This window comes from Falco naumanni, chromosome 2 (assembly GCF_017639655.2).
Source record: "Falco naumanni isolate bFalNau1 chromosome 2, bFalNau1.pat, whole genome shotgun sequence".
Classification (NCBI taxonomy): domain Eukaryota; kingdom Metazoa; phylum Chordata; class Aves; order Falconiformes; family Falconidae; genus Falco; species Falco naumanni.
In genome coordinates, this window is record NC_054055.1 from 70,920,613 (window position 1) to 70,936,958 (window position 16,346).

Sequence of the window (16,346 nt, forward strand, 5' to 3'; positions counted from 1 at the left end):
GTAGTGATAAAATACAGCATATGATCACAACTCAAAATATTATTCCAATAAATTCACATCCAGCTATTCATGATAATGGCAATTATTAACCCAGGCAAATATCAGTGGTCTTACTAAAGCTTTGTGTTAGAAAGGGTTGCGTCAAATTTAAATTATGAAGAAAGCTTTATTATATACCACAACACAAAGTAAAAGGGAGAAGAGAAGCTAGCTAAAAAGAAAGACCATTAAGGCCATTTTTCATTGAAGTGTGGATGAGAAACAATCTTGGGGAAAAGAAGAAATGAAAGATTTTGACATGTCAAAAAAAAAGGTCACCCTTATTTTTAATCAGCCCTCTGGTCCTCTCCCTGGATGAAGGCATCATTGTCAGACTTGGGCTGGCAAGGTGGGAGGGAAGAGCTCTGCAGCTGTAAGATCGGTTTCTGCATGGCATATAGCATGAAGATATCTCCCTGAAGGTGAAAGTGGGGGTCAGCCACCGTATCACCTGGAGGAACTGTTCTTGGGCAAATGGAAATCATAAGTACTGAACAGCATATTTCACAAGTAGGATAACTTTAGGTCAAAGCTACCAGACTTTCCCAGTCTGGCTGCCCTGATTCTTCAGCTGACAGAGATAACGTAAAGCATTGCCCTTCAGAAGAAAGGGGCACATAGTTCATCCCTGTGCATACTTTTGGGCTCAGCAGCCCAACTTGTAGGGAAAAACTCTTTGTTTGGGAGCGGGGTTTTACCAGTGGAAACACCTGTAGTCTATGTGAACGGCATCCCATTTCTAGAAAGTAAGTAAATAGTCCTGTAAGGGAAAAGCAAAGAAAAGCAGGTGATAAAGCGATACTTTTTTAGATCACAGCTTTAAGATTAAATGTCCACGTTGCAAATCTCCTTTTCTTCAATTTATGGTCATAAACCTTTACTGTTGAAGTATTTCTCAATATGTAATTCCTTAATCTTTTGAAAACAATAGCATTTGTGCCAGGTACTTTTAGCAAACAGCAATCTGGTTGCCTGTGTTTTTTGTTGCCTGAGTTTAAAGAACTTACTGTATATTAAAAATGACTATATACTGCTATTGCTGGCACTTATCAGATAAGGAAGTCATATGATGAACAATCTGCCTCAAAGAACTGAAAAGCAAAGCAATTCTGATACTGAAACTGCAAACCAGATGATGCTCTGATTAGAGGCACGCACACAGATTACAGAAGTATAATAAATCATGTAACTTTTTAGGCTCAAATAAAATAAAAGAATGTATTTTTTATTAGGAAATAAACTGTTTATCAAGAATGCTTTAAAGGTGACATTTATTACTAATAAACTATGTTGAAAGGGCTGATCCTTTCATTGGCAGAACAGCTGGAGACTTTCCCTTATGTAAAAAATGCCCCAGCTCAGTCCGTGCTGGGTCAGGAAGAACTTCCATAAGCACTAACGAAGAATGGACAAGAGACTCACCCGCACCTTTTTTCAAATAATGACATTTTCCTTTCTTTTTAAAAAGGAATGAGTCATGGAAATATAACTCCAGTATTATTTTGGGACTGATCATGGATCTCAGTGTGACTCCTTGGAACATCACTTGAGAAACAATTCCGCAGTCAGCTAATGGTACCGAAACCCAGCAAAGCATCTGCCAGGCAAACCCTTGATGGTGTCAGCGAGATCCCTGCTTAGGCAGGATGTTATTTGCTCTTCAGCTCTTGAAACTTAGGGGCTGACTCTTCAGGGTTGTCATGCTCTACTCCTCTCCTCCTAATCCTGTTAGGTTACTTTGTACCAAATGCTATGGCTGTTGGTTCTGAACATATCAAAACCCATGTCTATCCTTTAACAGCCTGCCCTAGAGACAAATATGAAACCTCTCTCTTGATAAACTTCTTGTCTGAAGTGTTTAATTTACACCTCCCCAAAAGCAGCCTTGCTTTGGAGATCAACTCATTCAGGCTTGCATGATTGATGGCATTGAACATGGGTCTACCTGCTACCTGAAGCTGTGTCAAGGATGACTGCATACAAGTCAGGTCAAGCTACGTATATCTCTTAGCTATTAAAAAAATATCCTTGAAAACAACACAGGGAAGAGCCAAAGGTGGAGTGCAGGACACCTTGTTTAGGGTTTGCCGAATGCCTGTGTTCTGCAAGGCACAAACACATTGCAGTTAGGAAGTTATTCAACTCCTTTACAATGATAAAGGCAATTTTAGGAATTAATCATTGAGCAAGTGTTAAAACATTTATCATTCTGACCCTGTCTATGAAATCTTTTTTGCGATTATTCCATAGTGTGTACCCCACTGGTCATGACCTGAAACTTTTGTTCCCATACTACAAAAAAAGATTCTTCTGTTAGTCTCACCATCCAGAATACATTGCATGATTAAAATGTAGTTGCAGATTGTCAGAAAAATCAAACTTCTTGCACTTAAGATACATTAACTATTCAGGAAAATTAAATGGTGCTTAAGAACTGCTCTCAGGAGTCTGAGATAAAAATCAATGTAGCTCATGTATTGTCTAGATTATATGTAAACTTGGCATTTCCTAGAAGCTGCAGTAACTTAAATATTCCACTACCCAGGCACTCTTGCTACTGATATACTATCATTGTCTCCTCTTCCATTGACTTTCTAAACACAGTTTGCTGTGCAATATTGTTTTTCAGGAGATGACCCATTCATGGCCCCCACCGTTGTCAGCTATTCATACACCAGGAAAGGCAGAACAAAGCAAGTTTCCCTTCCCAAACAAGGTAAGACACGCAACATCATGTAGAACCGTGCCTCCTGCACCTCAAAATATGTCCTACATGAGCCCTGCCTAAGCGTGTGAGGCCTCTGGGCTGAGGTTGATGCTGTGCTGATGACCTTTTGTGTGTGTGTGCTAGTATCCCCTGACTTTTCCCTGCTTACAGCCTCTGCAGGGCTACACATTCTGGTTTGCATATCTCCTGGCAGCAGCACTAATGCTGATGTGTGGGTCACGGGTTCCTCGCTGCAAGGCAAAACTGCCGGTGTCCCTGGTGGGGTGTTCAGATGTGGTGCCTTCTGCAGGCACCTGCTGAGCTCCTGACTGATACCTCAGGGCACATACAGCTGCTGCAAGTCAAGAAGCTCCTGCTTGCATCCATTGTTCCTGCTTCATTTGGCTTCACTAGCCGAGATTTTTATTGAAACTGTTGAGGTCTGAGGGGGGCTTTACTAATACACTGGCCTCTGCAGTCAGAGGCTCAGGAGTGGGCATACATCCCCTGCCACCAACCTGGCTTCAGAGCCAGCTTTGCTAGAAAGGCAGGCAGCCCAGTGCCATGATGCCCAGAGAGGCCACAGAGTATTTGCCAGGGAAGTATTTGGTCTCTCAAGGGACCAAGGCCACTGGTACTGCTGATGGTGCCTTGAAACCAGCTCCACTGTCGTATGCGTTTCCCAGGGAGGATGCAGTGTGGCATGGTAAAGCTCACTGGCACGAGCTTGGGGAAACCACATTATTTATACTTGGTAAGTCAGGAGGGAATGAAATCAGCGCTCCTATGCAAAGGCCAATAAAATTTTCACATTGTATCACCATATACTTTTTATATGCCACAAGCATATTTCATGAAGTGTTCAAGCTTGAAAGATGGTATTGATGCTGCTTATAGCCTTTCTCCTGTTAAAGCAAACTCCTCTGGTAGCTTTTAAGTCCATTCTGCAAAATTTAGTGCAGAGAATAATTACAAGCACAAAGCCAAGAATCCTTCAAGATTTGCCTACAGTAAAACAGCTTTTCCATGGATGAGTGTCATGATTTTGAAGCACCGAGGGTGTAAACCAAAGCATCTCTGGCATGTTATGAAAGACAAAGAAGGAAATAACCCACTGTCGATTTGCTTATTGAAGGCAGGCAGCTGATTGAAGATGGTAGGTGGGCTAGGGGCTGGTTATGTTAGAGTAAATCCAGTAGGAGACAGATGTATCAGCAGCTTACATGCGGGTTTAGTGCCCAGATGGATGACAAAAACAAAGTGGTGCTTGCAGCTCTGCCGTTTCTGTCAGAACTACCACCACACGATGTGCTTGCACGGCACGTATGCAGATGTGTATGGGCAAGGTATGCATGAATCTGTGTAGCCATCTGAATGTACTTCCTCAGAACTAAATATCTTGTGATGAATATAGGAACAGGAGAACCAGAGACCATAGGGCAAAGCATATGTGAATAATGGGTGATACTGACTTTCTCATCTTCTTTCTGCCTGTTCATCCATATCCCTGGGAAATATTCTAATAGTTTGAACTGCAGAGCCATGTCAGAGATCTACCATTCATTTTTAAAGACCCTTTTCTAGGTGGCTTCCTTTTGTCTTACCAAAGTAGAATTTCCATTTTATTTTAGCTTAGGATGAACAAGATTTCATCTTCATAGTTTTGTACATATAATAACATCACTACTGTATTGTGGGCTGGGTGGGCTGTATGGTCAGAAATCAGAATGCTTTTTGTGAGATGGGGAAGAACTACCTAACAAAACTGACCAGAGTCCTGGAAAAATCCTGCATTACTGGCCATAGATCATAGACACCACATCTATTTTAAAATATTTTAGAATAATTAAAAGCTAGTCCTGTGGCTTACTCTGAATCTGTACAGTCACAGACTTTAGAAGGCATCTGCTTTTCAGGTTCCAAAATGCAAAGAATCGTTTCCTAATTTTTCAGACATGTTTTTGAAACATTCATAAGCTAGCTATTGCTTTTCACAATATGTGGTGTAAAACCTTTATTTGATCTCATAGGGGACGCTACCATAACTCTTAGGAAGCTTTCCCACAGGTAAGCTATGTAGTGGTCCCAACTTGTTAAAACCTAAGGACTGCACCAAACTGTTGTAGAGCACAGATTATTCAGATAAATGGGCCTGTCAGTTATGAAGTGGCCAAGGCCAGCAAAGAGGCTGAAAGGCTAAATTTGGGGCATCAAATTCATCTCTTCATTCCAAGCGATGCATGGTACCGTGAATTCACTTTCAGTCTTTATGGCAGCACTGAGAGACCAGTTCAGTTCACTTGCAATGACTCTTCCAGCCAGAGAAGCAAGTAGGCTGCAGTCCTTTTTAACAGAAGACAGTTCCCAAGTGTAAAGATACTCATCATTTTGGGAATGAGAAAAATAGAAGCTTGTAGGACTCTTGCCTTGTTGCAAGGATGCAAATCATCCTTACTTTTCTGTCTATAAAAACGGAGTGTCAGCATCATTAGTTCCCATACATGCCACATTGCTTTTAACCTGCAACTCAAGTAATTAGTGATCTGACAGCTTGAAACTTGAAATTTATTAATTAGGCTGCTAAAGTTGCAAAGGCCACAGCAACTATAGCTAGACTGGTTTTGAAATCAGTCTAGCAATAAATGCTAGAAACCTGAGGTTTATATTTATATATAGCACAAATATAACAGAATTGCATATTTGAAACGGAGTGTGCAGATGTGTCCATCTATATAACTGTATGCTGGGTAGATGGGGGGGATGTATGTCCATATGCTGTACCTGTATATGAAATCAGACCACATTAACACGGGAGGTCTGCACTGACGCAGGAGAACGGAAGGGAAGTCCAGGTCATGTTTGCCACGTGCAGCAGTGCCCAGTATGTTTCCCAGCACAGCACTGCTGGGAGAGCACATTTAGGGAACTGTCCTTTATGTAATAAAGAGCATAAAGTTACATTTCATCCTTAACTTTGAATTTACTTTCTCTGTGGAATTAATTTGTAGTCCTGAATTTACTAGGAAGGGGCAATGATAGTCTCTTTATTTCTTGTTTTTCAAAGCTTAAGGATAATTGAATCAGTGTGTGATGTGACAGGCTGTGTGTGCTTTCCTTTCTCGGGTCTCTGTCACACTTTGTTATGTACAAATGATCAGGCATTATTTGATTGCAATTTTATTTAAAACATCTTAATAAATAAACTTTAAATGAATAATTAAATTTGGTAAATAAGAGCTCACTTGATGCTTGTGTGAATGAGCTTTCATGTTCAGGCATTAATTCTCTACTCTTGTGTGGGAAAAATTTGCTGTTAATTCTGCTTTCTGCTTTACTGTCTGTCTTCATTTTTACTGTGATTTCATGTCTTGAAAGTTTGATCAGGTGTTTGATTTCTAGTTATATGTATATGATATTATGGGATCAGCCAACATTTTGTTATCTGAGAATTAATTTATCCACTCCAGGAGAACTGGTGTCTTGTCACAAAGCTATTGGGTGATTATTCTCAGCAGAAGCCAAGTTATCATAGTGATGTTATTCTTTACACTCTGAATTCATTTACTTTTTCCTTTCTTCTTGATTTTAACAAGTTGGAGCAAATACATGGGAAAATAATCTCCAGAAGTGAAGACTTCACCTTTGGTTTTTAAGTTGCATGAAGTCATACTTTTTTCCTACCTCAGTAGGAGCATTCTCTCTTTTGCTATGAGATTTTTGTATTAGCCTTTATTATTAAGAATAATTTGTTGAGAATCAAGATGCTTATTTTAAAGACTCAGTCAAAAGGAAAAGTGAAAATGTTATAGCTCATATGTTTTACTGATGTCAGATTTGAGACTATGCAGAGCCAGTAGTACGATACTGTGCTAGGCATTTAAAGGGGAGGCTGCATTCTTCCTGAGGTTGAAAATGTAAAAAAGTGAGCAAGATGCTTGTTTAGCAGTTTCAAACACTTTTGCAAACCCAAGGGTATTTCCATCAAAAAGATTGTATTCCCTCAAACTTCTCTAGGTACATAAATGCACTATTCTGGAAACTGAACGTGCTCTAATAGCCTGCTTTTATTGGCAGCCTGGTTGACTACTAGAATAGCATTTAAATTCAAGTGTATATGTCACTACATCACTACTGCAGGCTGATCCGGACTTCTTAAGATTATTCTATAATCTTAGTCTGTATTACACTAGATGATCTTTAAGGTCCCTTCCAACCCAAACCCGCACTGCCTTTTTGTGATTCTCTGATATTCAGTCACCAGAAAAAAACCAGGCTTTAATATCCTGTCATCAGAAGCATTCACAAAAAGCTGAAGCAATTTGTCAAAAGTAGACAATTTGAAATTATTGAGAAATTATTGTCAGCATGTGAAAGACGGTACAGATCTTTTCATACTGCAGTTGAAGGTAGAAGCTCAGGGCTTCCCCAAAAATTTGATGTCTTGCAATTAAGGTGCGTAGGATGGTGATGAATTGTAGATGTGTATTATAGCCTAAAAATTACAGATTAAAGCCATAAGTCTGGAGAGCCTTGACTCCAGAGCAAATGGTGTAGATTGAGCAGATTTGACTAGCTGAGCCCCTGAGATCCCAGTATCTGCAGTCCAGCCAACGTCCCTTTAGAGATGCCAAGAAACTCTTGGGGCCCTGAACCCCTGAGGTATGCTTCCGAGTGACTCAGCAGCAAAATCTCAGCTCGGCCAAGTCAGAGCATCCTTGAGCTCTCTGGGGACCTGCAGTTCCTTTCTTGATGAGCTGTGAATTTGCTTCATCACTCAGCCTCTGTGGGCCAGGGATCTGGTCTTGTGCCCAATTCCTCACTGAAAATGATCATGTGTGTTTCTGTGGGTGTCTGGCCCCTCTGAACAGCCTTTGCTGCAGTTGTAACTGCAGCATGTATATGTGGTAGTATTCCCGTGCATGTCTGGGTTATTCAGAAGCAGTTACATACGGGATACCTTTCCTGCTGCCGTCCATGGCAAAGTGGTTTTTTTTTCCTTAATATAAATATCTTTTTGCTATAGTTTATATTTCTATTTCACTTCTATTTATAGGCTTCTTTTGTATTTTTATGAATGCATATAAATTCTATGAGTAAAATACGTGAACATTTGCACATAAGGAAAAAATGGTCAGATTTATTGCACCATATTCATAGACATTGCAGTTGTGATACAAGGTTGACCTTGTAATCTCAGGGACCCAGAGCTAGGTCTGTATTTCTGTTCTCTGGTACTGTCAATATCAACATGTGAAAAGGAAAGACCAGCTGTGCTACTGTCGCAGGAATCCAATGGTCCATGAAACAATATTGGTCTTCCCTCTGTCTTCTCATCTAAACTTGTAGAAGATAATAGACAAGTTTTGGTTGATCAATAACTGAATAGTGAGCATGAGAGTCGTAATAGCTAGACAAGGAATTGCACCATTAACGGATTGTTGTGAAATAAGTTTACAAGCCTTAGAATTAATGGATTTTCAAAGAAATATTGGATTTATTCTTGTAATTGAAAATTACTTTGAAATTGAATGAACAATTAACGATGCTGTTTGTATTGTTAAGGTAATGTTCAAGCAAGTATTGCAGCTAAAAATCGCCATAAAAATAACACACTGTACCTATTTTCTATTATTACTATAGGAGTCACAACAGGGATCTACAGGACACAGCAATACAAGTAAGTACAAATTCATTTTCTGGCTGCACTGGATGGAGGGGATGACAATGTCTGTGAAAAACAAGTGACTGATAAGAGTAAGGGACCAAGTAGCAGAATGGGATGGTGCAGAGCCTGGCTGTGGCCAAATGTGGAGAACTGAACTGAGGAGTGACCATCAAAATGTCAGCTCTTTTGGTGGACTGGGAAGAACAAAAAGGATTCATTTTGTTATGACTATTCCATTATGTAGATGAGAAAGACTGAAAGGTCAAAAAAGTGGCTTTTTTAGAAAGCCAGAAAAGAGCTGACCTAGTTACACGGTCATCCAAACTGCCAGAAAATTCTGTAGGAAGACTTGTTATCATTTCTCTTCCATAGGCAATGGTATATTTTGTGGCTATTGCACAGTAATAAGCTAGATAAATCCTGCCCAACTAACACCAGATAATGTCTCAAAGACCATATGGCTGTGGGTCTTTTTGGCTAGCGGTGTGGGCAGGGGAGTGATGTGTGCTTGTGTCACTCCTGGTTGGGGCCTTTCAGTGGACTCCAGTTTACAAATCATGGCACAGATCAGCAGCACTTTAATTACATTTAGTTATGGTAAAAAACTTAGCAGCTGTATTGAAAGGGAAGATTGAATCATTCTGTGAAACAAAGTATTAATCCTCTCCCCTGACACTTCTGACTTGTTAATGTTGTCTTGCATATTAAAAATACATGATCCTATCCTGCTCTCAACATAAAATCACCTCAACCAAAAGAATGATTTTGTTAGTTTCCTGACCTGTTAGCCACCACAGAGCCCTGTTTGCAAATTACAGGGCTGTGACTGAAGATGAAGAATGCCCTGAGCTGGTAGGTGGGGCTTTGAAAGTAGCTGGTCACCCACTGTGTGAGGGAGAAGACATCCAGAGAGACAAGGCAGGGAGATGTAGGCTATTAAAACAGTGTGGCAAGGGCTGGTGAAAGGTCAGCATGCAGAAGACAATGTTGTGAAGAAACATGCAGCAGTGTCACTTAATTGCTGGCACCAGTTTGATATTGCTGCGAGTACCAGCACTAAGGAAATAATAAAAGACAAAGGGGATGAGGTTCTGTTGGAAAATAATGAAAACAGTAATGAGAGAAGGAAGCACCAAAGGGCCATAATAGAGAGGGCTACACAAATACACGCAGTCACGAGCGTGACAAACACACCAGCTGAGCTGAGGGCTTCGCAACGACATCAGAGGCCACAGTGTCTGGCCAGCTTTGGTCATAGTTTCATTTTGAGTATTCCCTTGAATTGAATTCCCTTGAATATTGAATAAAATAGGCTGTTCTGCATATCTAATGAAACCTGCTTTCCTGTGGGTTAGGAAATTGGTACTACCTCCTCACAACTTTCCCCTGCTCCTTACTCCAGTGGTCTCCAACCTCACTTTACTTCCAGTTCCCCCCATCTGCCCTCCCACACCACAGTACCTCCAGCTTCTTATCTCCGCATTCATCCTGCTCAGCAAAATCAGCATATATTTGCAGCTGGGCTGGGGCTGCATGCACTAGGTATTGCCTGGCTGGTGGCAACCAAACGAAAGAACAGCTGAACCCATGCACACCATCTTCACTGATGGCAAAAGTGTGGGTCACTGTCAGGCACCCAGGCACTTTTCCTAATGTTGCAGAGGGAATCTGACTACCTCTGAGACCTGCATCCATGAGCATTCCTGTTGAGGTGCTGGAATAAAACATCAAATAAGATAGAGTGAAATACATACTTTACCAATCCTGTATGTCAAACTCAAAGGAAATTTAGGAAAAAAAGGATTCAAATGTGTGGTGGGTTGGCCCTGGCTGGAGACCAAGTGCCCACCAAATCTGCTCTATCGCTCCCCGCCTCAGCTGGGCAGGGGTTAGAGGGTCGAGATAAGGACAGGGAGAAATCACTCACCAATTACAGGTGAATCAGGCAAAACAGACTGGACATGGGGAAATTAGTGTAATTTATTACCAGTCAAATCAGAGAAGGGTAGTAAGAAAATAAAACCAAATCTTGAAATGCCTTCCCCCCACCGCTCCCCTCTTCCCGGGCTCGACTTCGCTCCCCCCCGCGGGCCGGCGGACAGTGCTGGGGCTGGGGGGTCCCTCAGGCGGTCCCTGCCACAGGCCCTGCCAGGAGCTGCTCCGGCCGGGCTGCCCGCGGGTCGCAGCCTCCCTCGGGCACCCCCTGCCCCGGCCTGGGGTCCCCCGCGGGCTGCGGGGGGGGATCTGCTCCCCCGTTCGCCGCCATGGGCCGGGGGCACGGCCTGCCCCAGCGGGGGCTTCGCCAGGGGCTGCCGGGGCGTCTCTGCTGGGCGCCTGGAGCCCCCCCTGCCCCTCCTGCCCGGCCGGGGGGTGCAGGGTGCTGCGCTCACACCTCCTCGCCCCTCTCTCCGGCTGGGGTCGGCTTTCCCACTTTTTAAACGCGCTGTCCCAGAGGCTCTGCCACCATCACTGCTGGGCTCGGCCTTGGCCGGCGGCGGGTCCATCTCGGGGCCGGCTGGCATCGGCTCCATCGGACACGGGGGAAGCTTCTGGCAGCTTCTCACAGAAGCCACCCCTGTAGCCCCCCCACTACCCAAACCTTGTCATGCAAACCCAATACAGAATGTGAGGAAATGTTAGCAAATGACCCTATGTGGGAAAGAAATCTAATGGTCTATGTGCTGTGTTATTCAAAAGTGCATCTTCAGCGTTCCAATTAGCTGTTATTTCCCATCCCACCGTGTCTTCTTTGGAGTGGCTCTTGAGCCTGTCATTTGCAGTGGTTTTACTTCAGCTGCAAACGTTGTCTTTCTCATGGATAACATTTGCATTTCTCTTATCCTTCCCCCGCAAGGAAATCAAAGCATTTAAAAACCCATAACGGCTGAAGTTATACTGCTCTATAACAATAAGTATTATTTATTTCTGTAATCCAGAAAGGGAAACTTGGCCGGTTAGGTTGAGTGATTTACTCAAATTCCAGCTCAGAGGAGAGAACTCCTCTGGCCACCCACTATTCAGTGGGGAAATCCTACAAAAGTTGATTTGGATTTTATTTTGAACTGGGAGTAATCTGGGCACATCTCCTCTGTTTGTATCTGGAAAGATTAGGAAGGGAGTTGTGTGAGATGAGGTAGAAACTAGCAAAGAACTGCCAGCTCTGTGGCTAAGGATCCTCATGAGGACTGATGGTTTCCACCATATGGTTCTGTAGGCATACACACACCAACACACAGACACACACATGTCCACACCCATTTCAGGAGACACACGCAGTGCTTAGCACCTGAAATAAAGTGTGCTAACAGCAGTCCCATAGGGGGGTGGGTAGCATATTCTTTGTCAGTTCCAAAAAGACTAAGAAAAACAAGGGACAACACAAATTTGCCCATAAGAAGCAGCAGAGCTGGAGAGGATTTAGCAATTAGGCAAATGCCAGCCTCCCACAATGGTACCTGCATGGGTTTGGCAGGTTACATGGAAAATGGAAAGTAAATCTTAGCCTGGCCAAGAGTGAGTGTGAAAAAACCAAGTTGTTCTGACAGGTAATTCCCTTTTACATATGCTTATCCAAAGATCTTATCAGTACTGTGTCTGTGACATTACGCTATGCTTGGTCTATACACATTTTTGAAATTTCTATGATTCAGTCAAGTGAGAACAAAGTTCGTAAGAACTGATAAAGCCTTAATGGCCAGATTTTCTACTCTGATAGGCTGGACTGATGCGTTTCTACCATCTGTACAGGCTTCCTCCTCCCCCTCCGCACAGAAGTATGTTAAGTGATGATTAGCATAAAAGCAGCTGCAAATGCTTACTGTAGGGTAATTCATTAATATCCAGTTTGGCTAAATCACAGAGATTCCCTTTTCTCTCTCCTCACAGTACTTATGCTGTTTCCCTTGTTGCTGCATTAACATACATTGCTGAAAGTAGAACTGATGTGAACTCTGCCGGCAAAGCACTCAGGAATCCATATTCCCTCTCACAATCAAACAAACCAGTGTTCATGGTAATAATTCATCACTTATAAAAAGCCTAAGTTACAAACAGAAAATTTTGAATATATGCCAACTGTTACTGTTGGTTTCTTGTTTCAAATTACCATAATGCAGATGAGCTCCAGGGCTCCAGGCACCCTAAGGCTGAAAAACGTATACTTGTAGCAACAGCTTTCTAGCGAGTGAGTTCATCATCTGGATATACTTTCTGAGGTCTCTGCTAGAAGCAAAAAGTGACCTAGAAATCACAGAGTGAATGTATTCCATCGTGTATGGATGCCCCCCCTGCTCGTGCCTAAATTTTAGCTGTCCTCCTACAGTAAGTGCTTAGTTTCCCTAGAGGTCCACAGAGAGGCATCAGTGTTTTTGAAGTCATCCAAAGCTTCCCCAACCTGTTCACTATAGTTTAGGCACCTAAGCTGGGTAGACACAAACACTTTCAGGGGGGCAGATGAGATCTAAAAGCACCACGGCAAGGTGTTTGCAATACACAGAACCTTCTCTACAAGGCATCTGCTTCCAAAGGTTGCTGTCTAGGCAAAGTCTTTCAGCTTGCTTCTGTGCAGCAGTGGAAGGACATTGGCAGCAAAACCCTGCCTTTTCTGAAGGCAACAGCAAGTTTTCCAGAGGTAGCCCTCCCAGCCATTGCTGACACCCCAGCAATGTATGGGAATTGAGAGTGAGGACTTTGTCAGCAGCAAATGGATGATACGTAATGCTCACGTGCATGGAACAGGTTGGGGGCTAATCCAAAACCCACTCAATTCAAGTCAATGAGCAGAAAATCAGACAACACCGTAACAGCCTGACCACAATAAACACTTCTCAAATTTTTTTCAGAAGGCACAGGTGGATTTTGATTTAACAAAGCTTATTAAAAGGTAATGGAGAAAAATGCATCCATCAGTAAACCAGTCACACTCAACCTCTGCGCCTCCTTGTCTGCTAGGCAACATAAACTCATGTGTAGACAGCTATTAGCATCCAGCGACACACAAAGAGGAGCAGCAGCTGCGCAGTCACTAGGTCCAGAATTCAAGTTCAAGGTGATTCAAGTGGAGTCGCATACCTTGTATACCCATGGTAGAACTAAACAAAAATCTTAGACTGAAGCACAGCTTTCTCAGGTTACTCAGAGAGCAATAATTACAGCAAACAGTATCAGCCTTCCTTTTTTCCGGGGTGGGTGAAAAGGAGGGAGAAGGACTTGGCCTGACTCAGCGGAAGCAGTACCACCCCATCAGCTAGCAGCCTGCTTCCCCGGCATCTGTGCTATGTAACTAAGCTATGTTGGGCAGACATACGACTTTGGATCCAAGAAGGGGATCATCACAAGTCAAAATGCTGTGCAAGGACCCTTGTGAGTCATAAAGACATGTGAAGAGGCATCCCTTGGGCCTCTGATACTTCTCAAGCATTTGGGCACTTGACTTCTCTTGGGGTTGAGTGCCTAAGGCAAGATATACAACATTACAGGGAAGGCTTCCCCAGCCCCCACTTACAGGAGCCGAAGATCGGATCCTTAATCTGTGAAAATGAATGTGAACCAAAACATTCATTGGCAGAACTGTGTCGTAATCACTGCCTTACTAGCTCCCACTGATGGTGTTTTGCTTTCTATTAAATAATTACTGTTCCTGTAGCAGAGTTTTGGAGCTTGTGCATGTTGGATGGGGCACACTCTCATAGGAGAGCTGTAGGGCCCTAGAGAATTCCTTTCCATTGCTCCAAGGTCTGCTATCCCTGGTAAAGCTTGTGTCCTCTAAGCAGCCTCTCTTGTGGAGTTTCCTTGCCTGACATTTCCAGAGTACATGTGGCAGTGACAAGAAAAGTCAAGTCAGGGTTGACTCCCTGCTTGCAAATGCTCCAGCAGTGCCCCGGCAGCCCTGTGATTGCCTCAGCAGCGGTCTGCATGTGTGGCAGGAGCGGTCAGTGTTCGCAATGAATAAAGCGTTGATGTGTCACATCTGAGCAGTTTCCATATTGATCCATTTCTGATGTCATTTTCTTCTTCTCTTTTAAAGGGAAAAGTGATGTAGAGCCAAAGAGTCCAGAGAAAAACGCAACCCATGCATCGTAAGTCACTTTTGCATTTAAGATCGGAGAAGGCAGCTGTGTTTTTATCAGATTTGCTGGGCAAAATAGAATTTGTTTTCATTAAGATAAAGTTCTTTCGCTGATGCTTTTCTTAAAACAGGTTTTTAGATAATGACTCAACATTAATTATTCCTAGAACTTTTGCATGCTAGTAAGTCAGAGATCTTTGCAAGTGAAATGGCTCCATATCACACTGAATAGATATGAGATTATTTTTGTGGGTGTGCAAGACTGGCCTTTACAACCTGACTTGAGCATTACCTTAATGCTGCTGGAGTTTGACACACTTGCTAAAAAACATCATGTCACATATGCCTTTGATGTACTGATGTAATTTTAAAAGACTGCAGTCTGCAGCTTCACCTCTGAATTACTTGAAATCCAATTACAGCTATCTCTGGTCTCTCACGATTTTGTTGATGTTTTTGAATTAACAAAAGAAGTCGAGAAATAGATAGGAACAGGCACTTGTAATATATCAGTGCTCACCTTCACTCTAGTGCAACAATAGAAGCTTTTACCATTTTTAACTCTAGTATACAAAGGACTGAATTGTTTTGCCAACGTAAACCAGTCTATGAAACAGATGGGCTGCAGGCTAGAAAAAAAAAATAGCATCAGTCTCCCAAACTGAGCTAGATAAGTGAAATCCTTTAATAACTACCAGGCAGGAGCATTATGAATTTCTGCAAAACCATTCACCTTTTTAATCCCATTTGAGGGAGGGAAGTTCTTGTAACAGTTAGTCATGTGAATTTTAGAGTGCATCTTGCCCATAATTTATGTTTTCTGATTCCTGTTATTTAAATTCAGAGCATTATATCATGTAAATCTCACAAGGTGTCACCATTTGTTACATGGCAAAAGCAGTCACAGAAGGAGGTACAATAACGGTGATTTATTGTGGGATGTTTTGATTTCTGCTGCAAATACACATTAAAAATCTTCTGGAAATGAATCTAGAAAAAGATTTGACATGGTATAAGGAATGGCTTGTCCTGCAGATTGTGTTGTGGAATGTAATTACAGTATGTGAGCATATTTAGCCAAACTTATTAAATGAATTAAGCATTAGCAGCCTTATTCCTTCTGATAGTATGATTGCTGGGAATGGTTAATAGAACAATTCCAATAATTATAATTTTTTAAAATAATATCACAATAAAGACCAAAAGAAGAAGGGTTTTAATGCCATCTGGAGGTATTTTTGAGAAATGAACACATTTTTTTTTGCTGATATTTAGCAATATGTAAAACATAAGCCAACCTCCAAAGTGTTTTTTCTAGTTAGACAGTATTTTATTGATGAGAAATGTTCTTTACTATCCTTTCTTCTTCTTCACTAGATTAAAATCCTGTAAGATCTCTGAACCCACAATAGGGGTACCTCTGAACCCAGAATATGGGTGCAAAGATATGCCCCAATACGTTTATGGTTTTGCTTTGAGACTACATACTGTGTCATATAGTGTGCCTATAGCAGACCGGAATCTGGTTAGGTGTGAAAAGTTCCTTGCCTATAAGAGGTCTTAGTGCAACCTTTTGAAACTGTGCTAGACATATAGTATACTTAAAATGCTTATCTTCAAATCCTTACTATATGCTAAGGCTACCCCACAGCAGATATTGGCTCCCATAGCAATTTTTAGAAGTAGAAATGACTGGTTACCACTGATAAATGACTGCATTCAAGAAGGAAAGACCCCTCTAGGGAAATTGTGTGGAAAGAGACAGGAAGGAAAGGAGATCAGAGGAAGGGAATCAGCAAGTGCTGTGCCAAAAGAGGAGGACGAAAATGAGAGGGATACTTCTAAGAAGGAGAAAAAGGAACCGAAAC

At 42.1% G+C, this 16,346-nt stretch overlaps 1 protein-coding gene across 1 annotated transcript in view; it reads left to right on the forward strand.

Moving 5' to 3' along the window:
• The window catches only part of AFF3 (AF4/FMR2 family member 3), a 280,973-nt gene that overhangs the window by 141,620 nt on the left and 123,007 nt on the right, over positions 1 to 16,346 (forward strand). Inside the window, exons 5-7 of the mRNA XM_040584169.1 lie at positions 2,669 to 2,755; positions 8,387 to 8,423; positions 14,437 to 14,488. Of these exons, the coding sequence (XP_040440103.1) occupies positions 2,669 to 2,755; positions 8,387 to 8,423; positions 14,437 to 14,488 (176 nt within the window). The remainder of the gene's footprint in view (positions 1 to 2,668; positions 2,756 to 8,386; positions 8,424 to 14,436; positions 14,489 to 16,346) is intronic.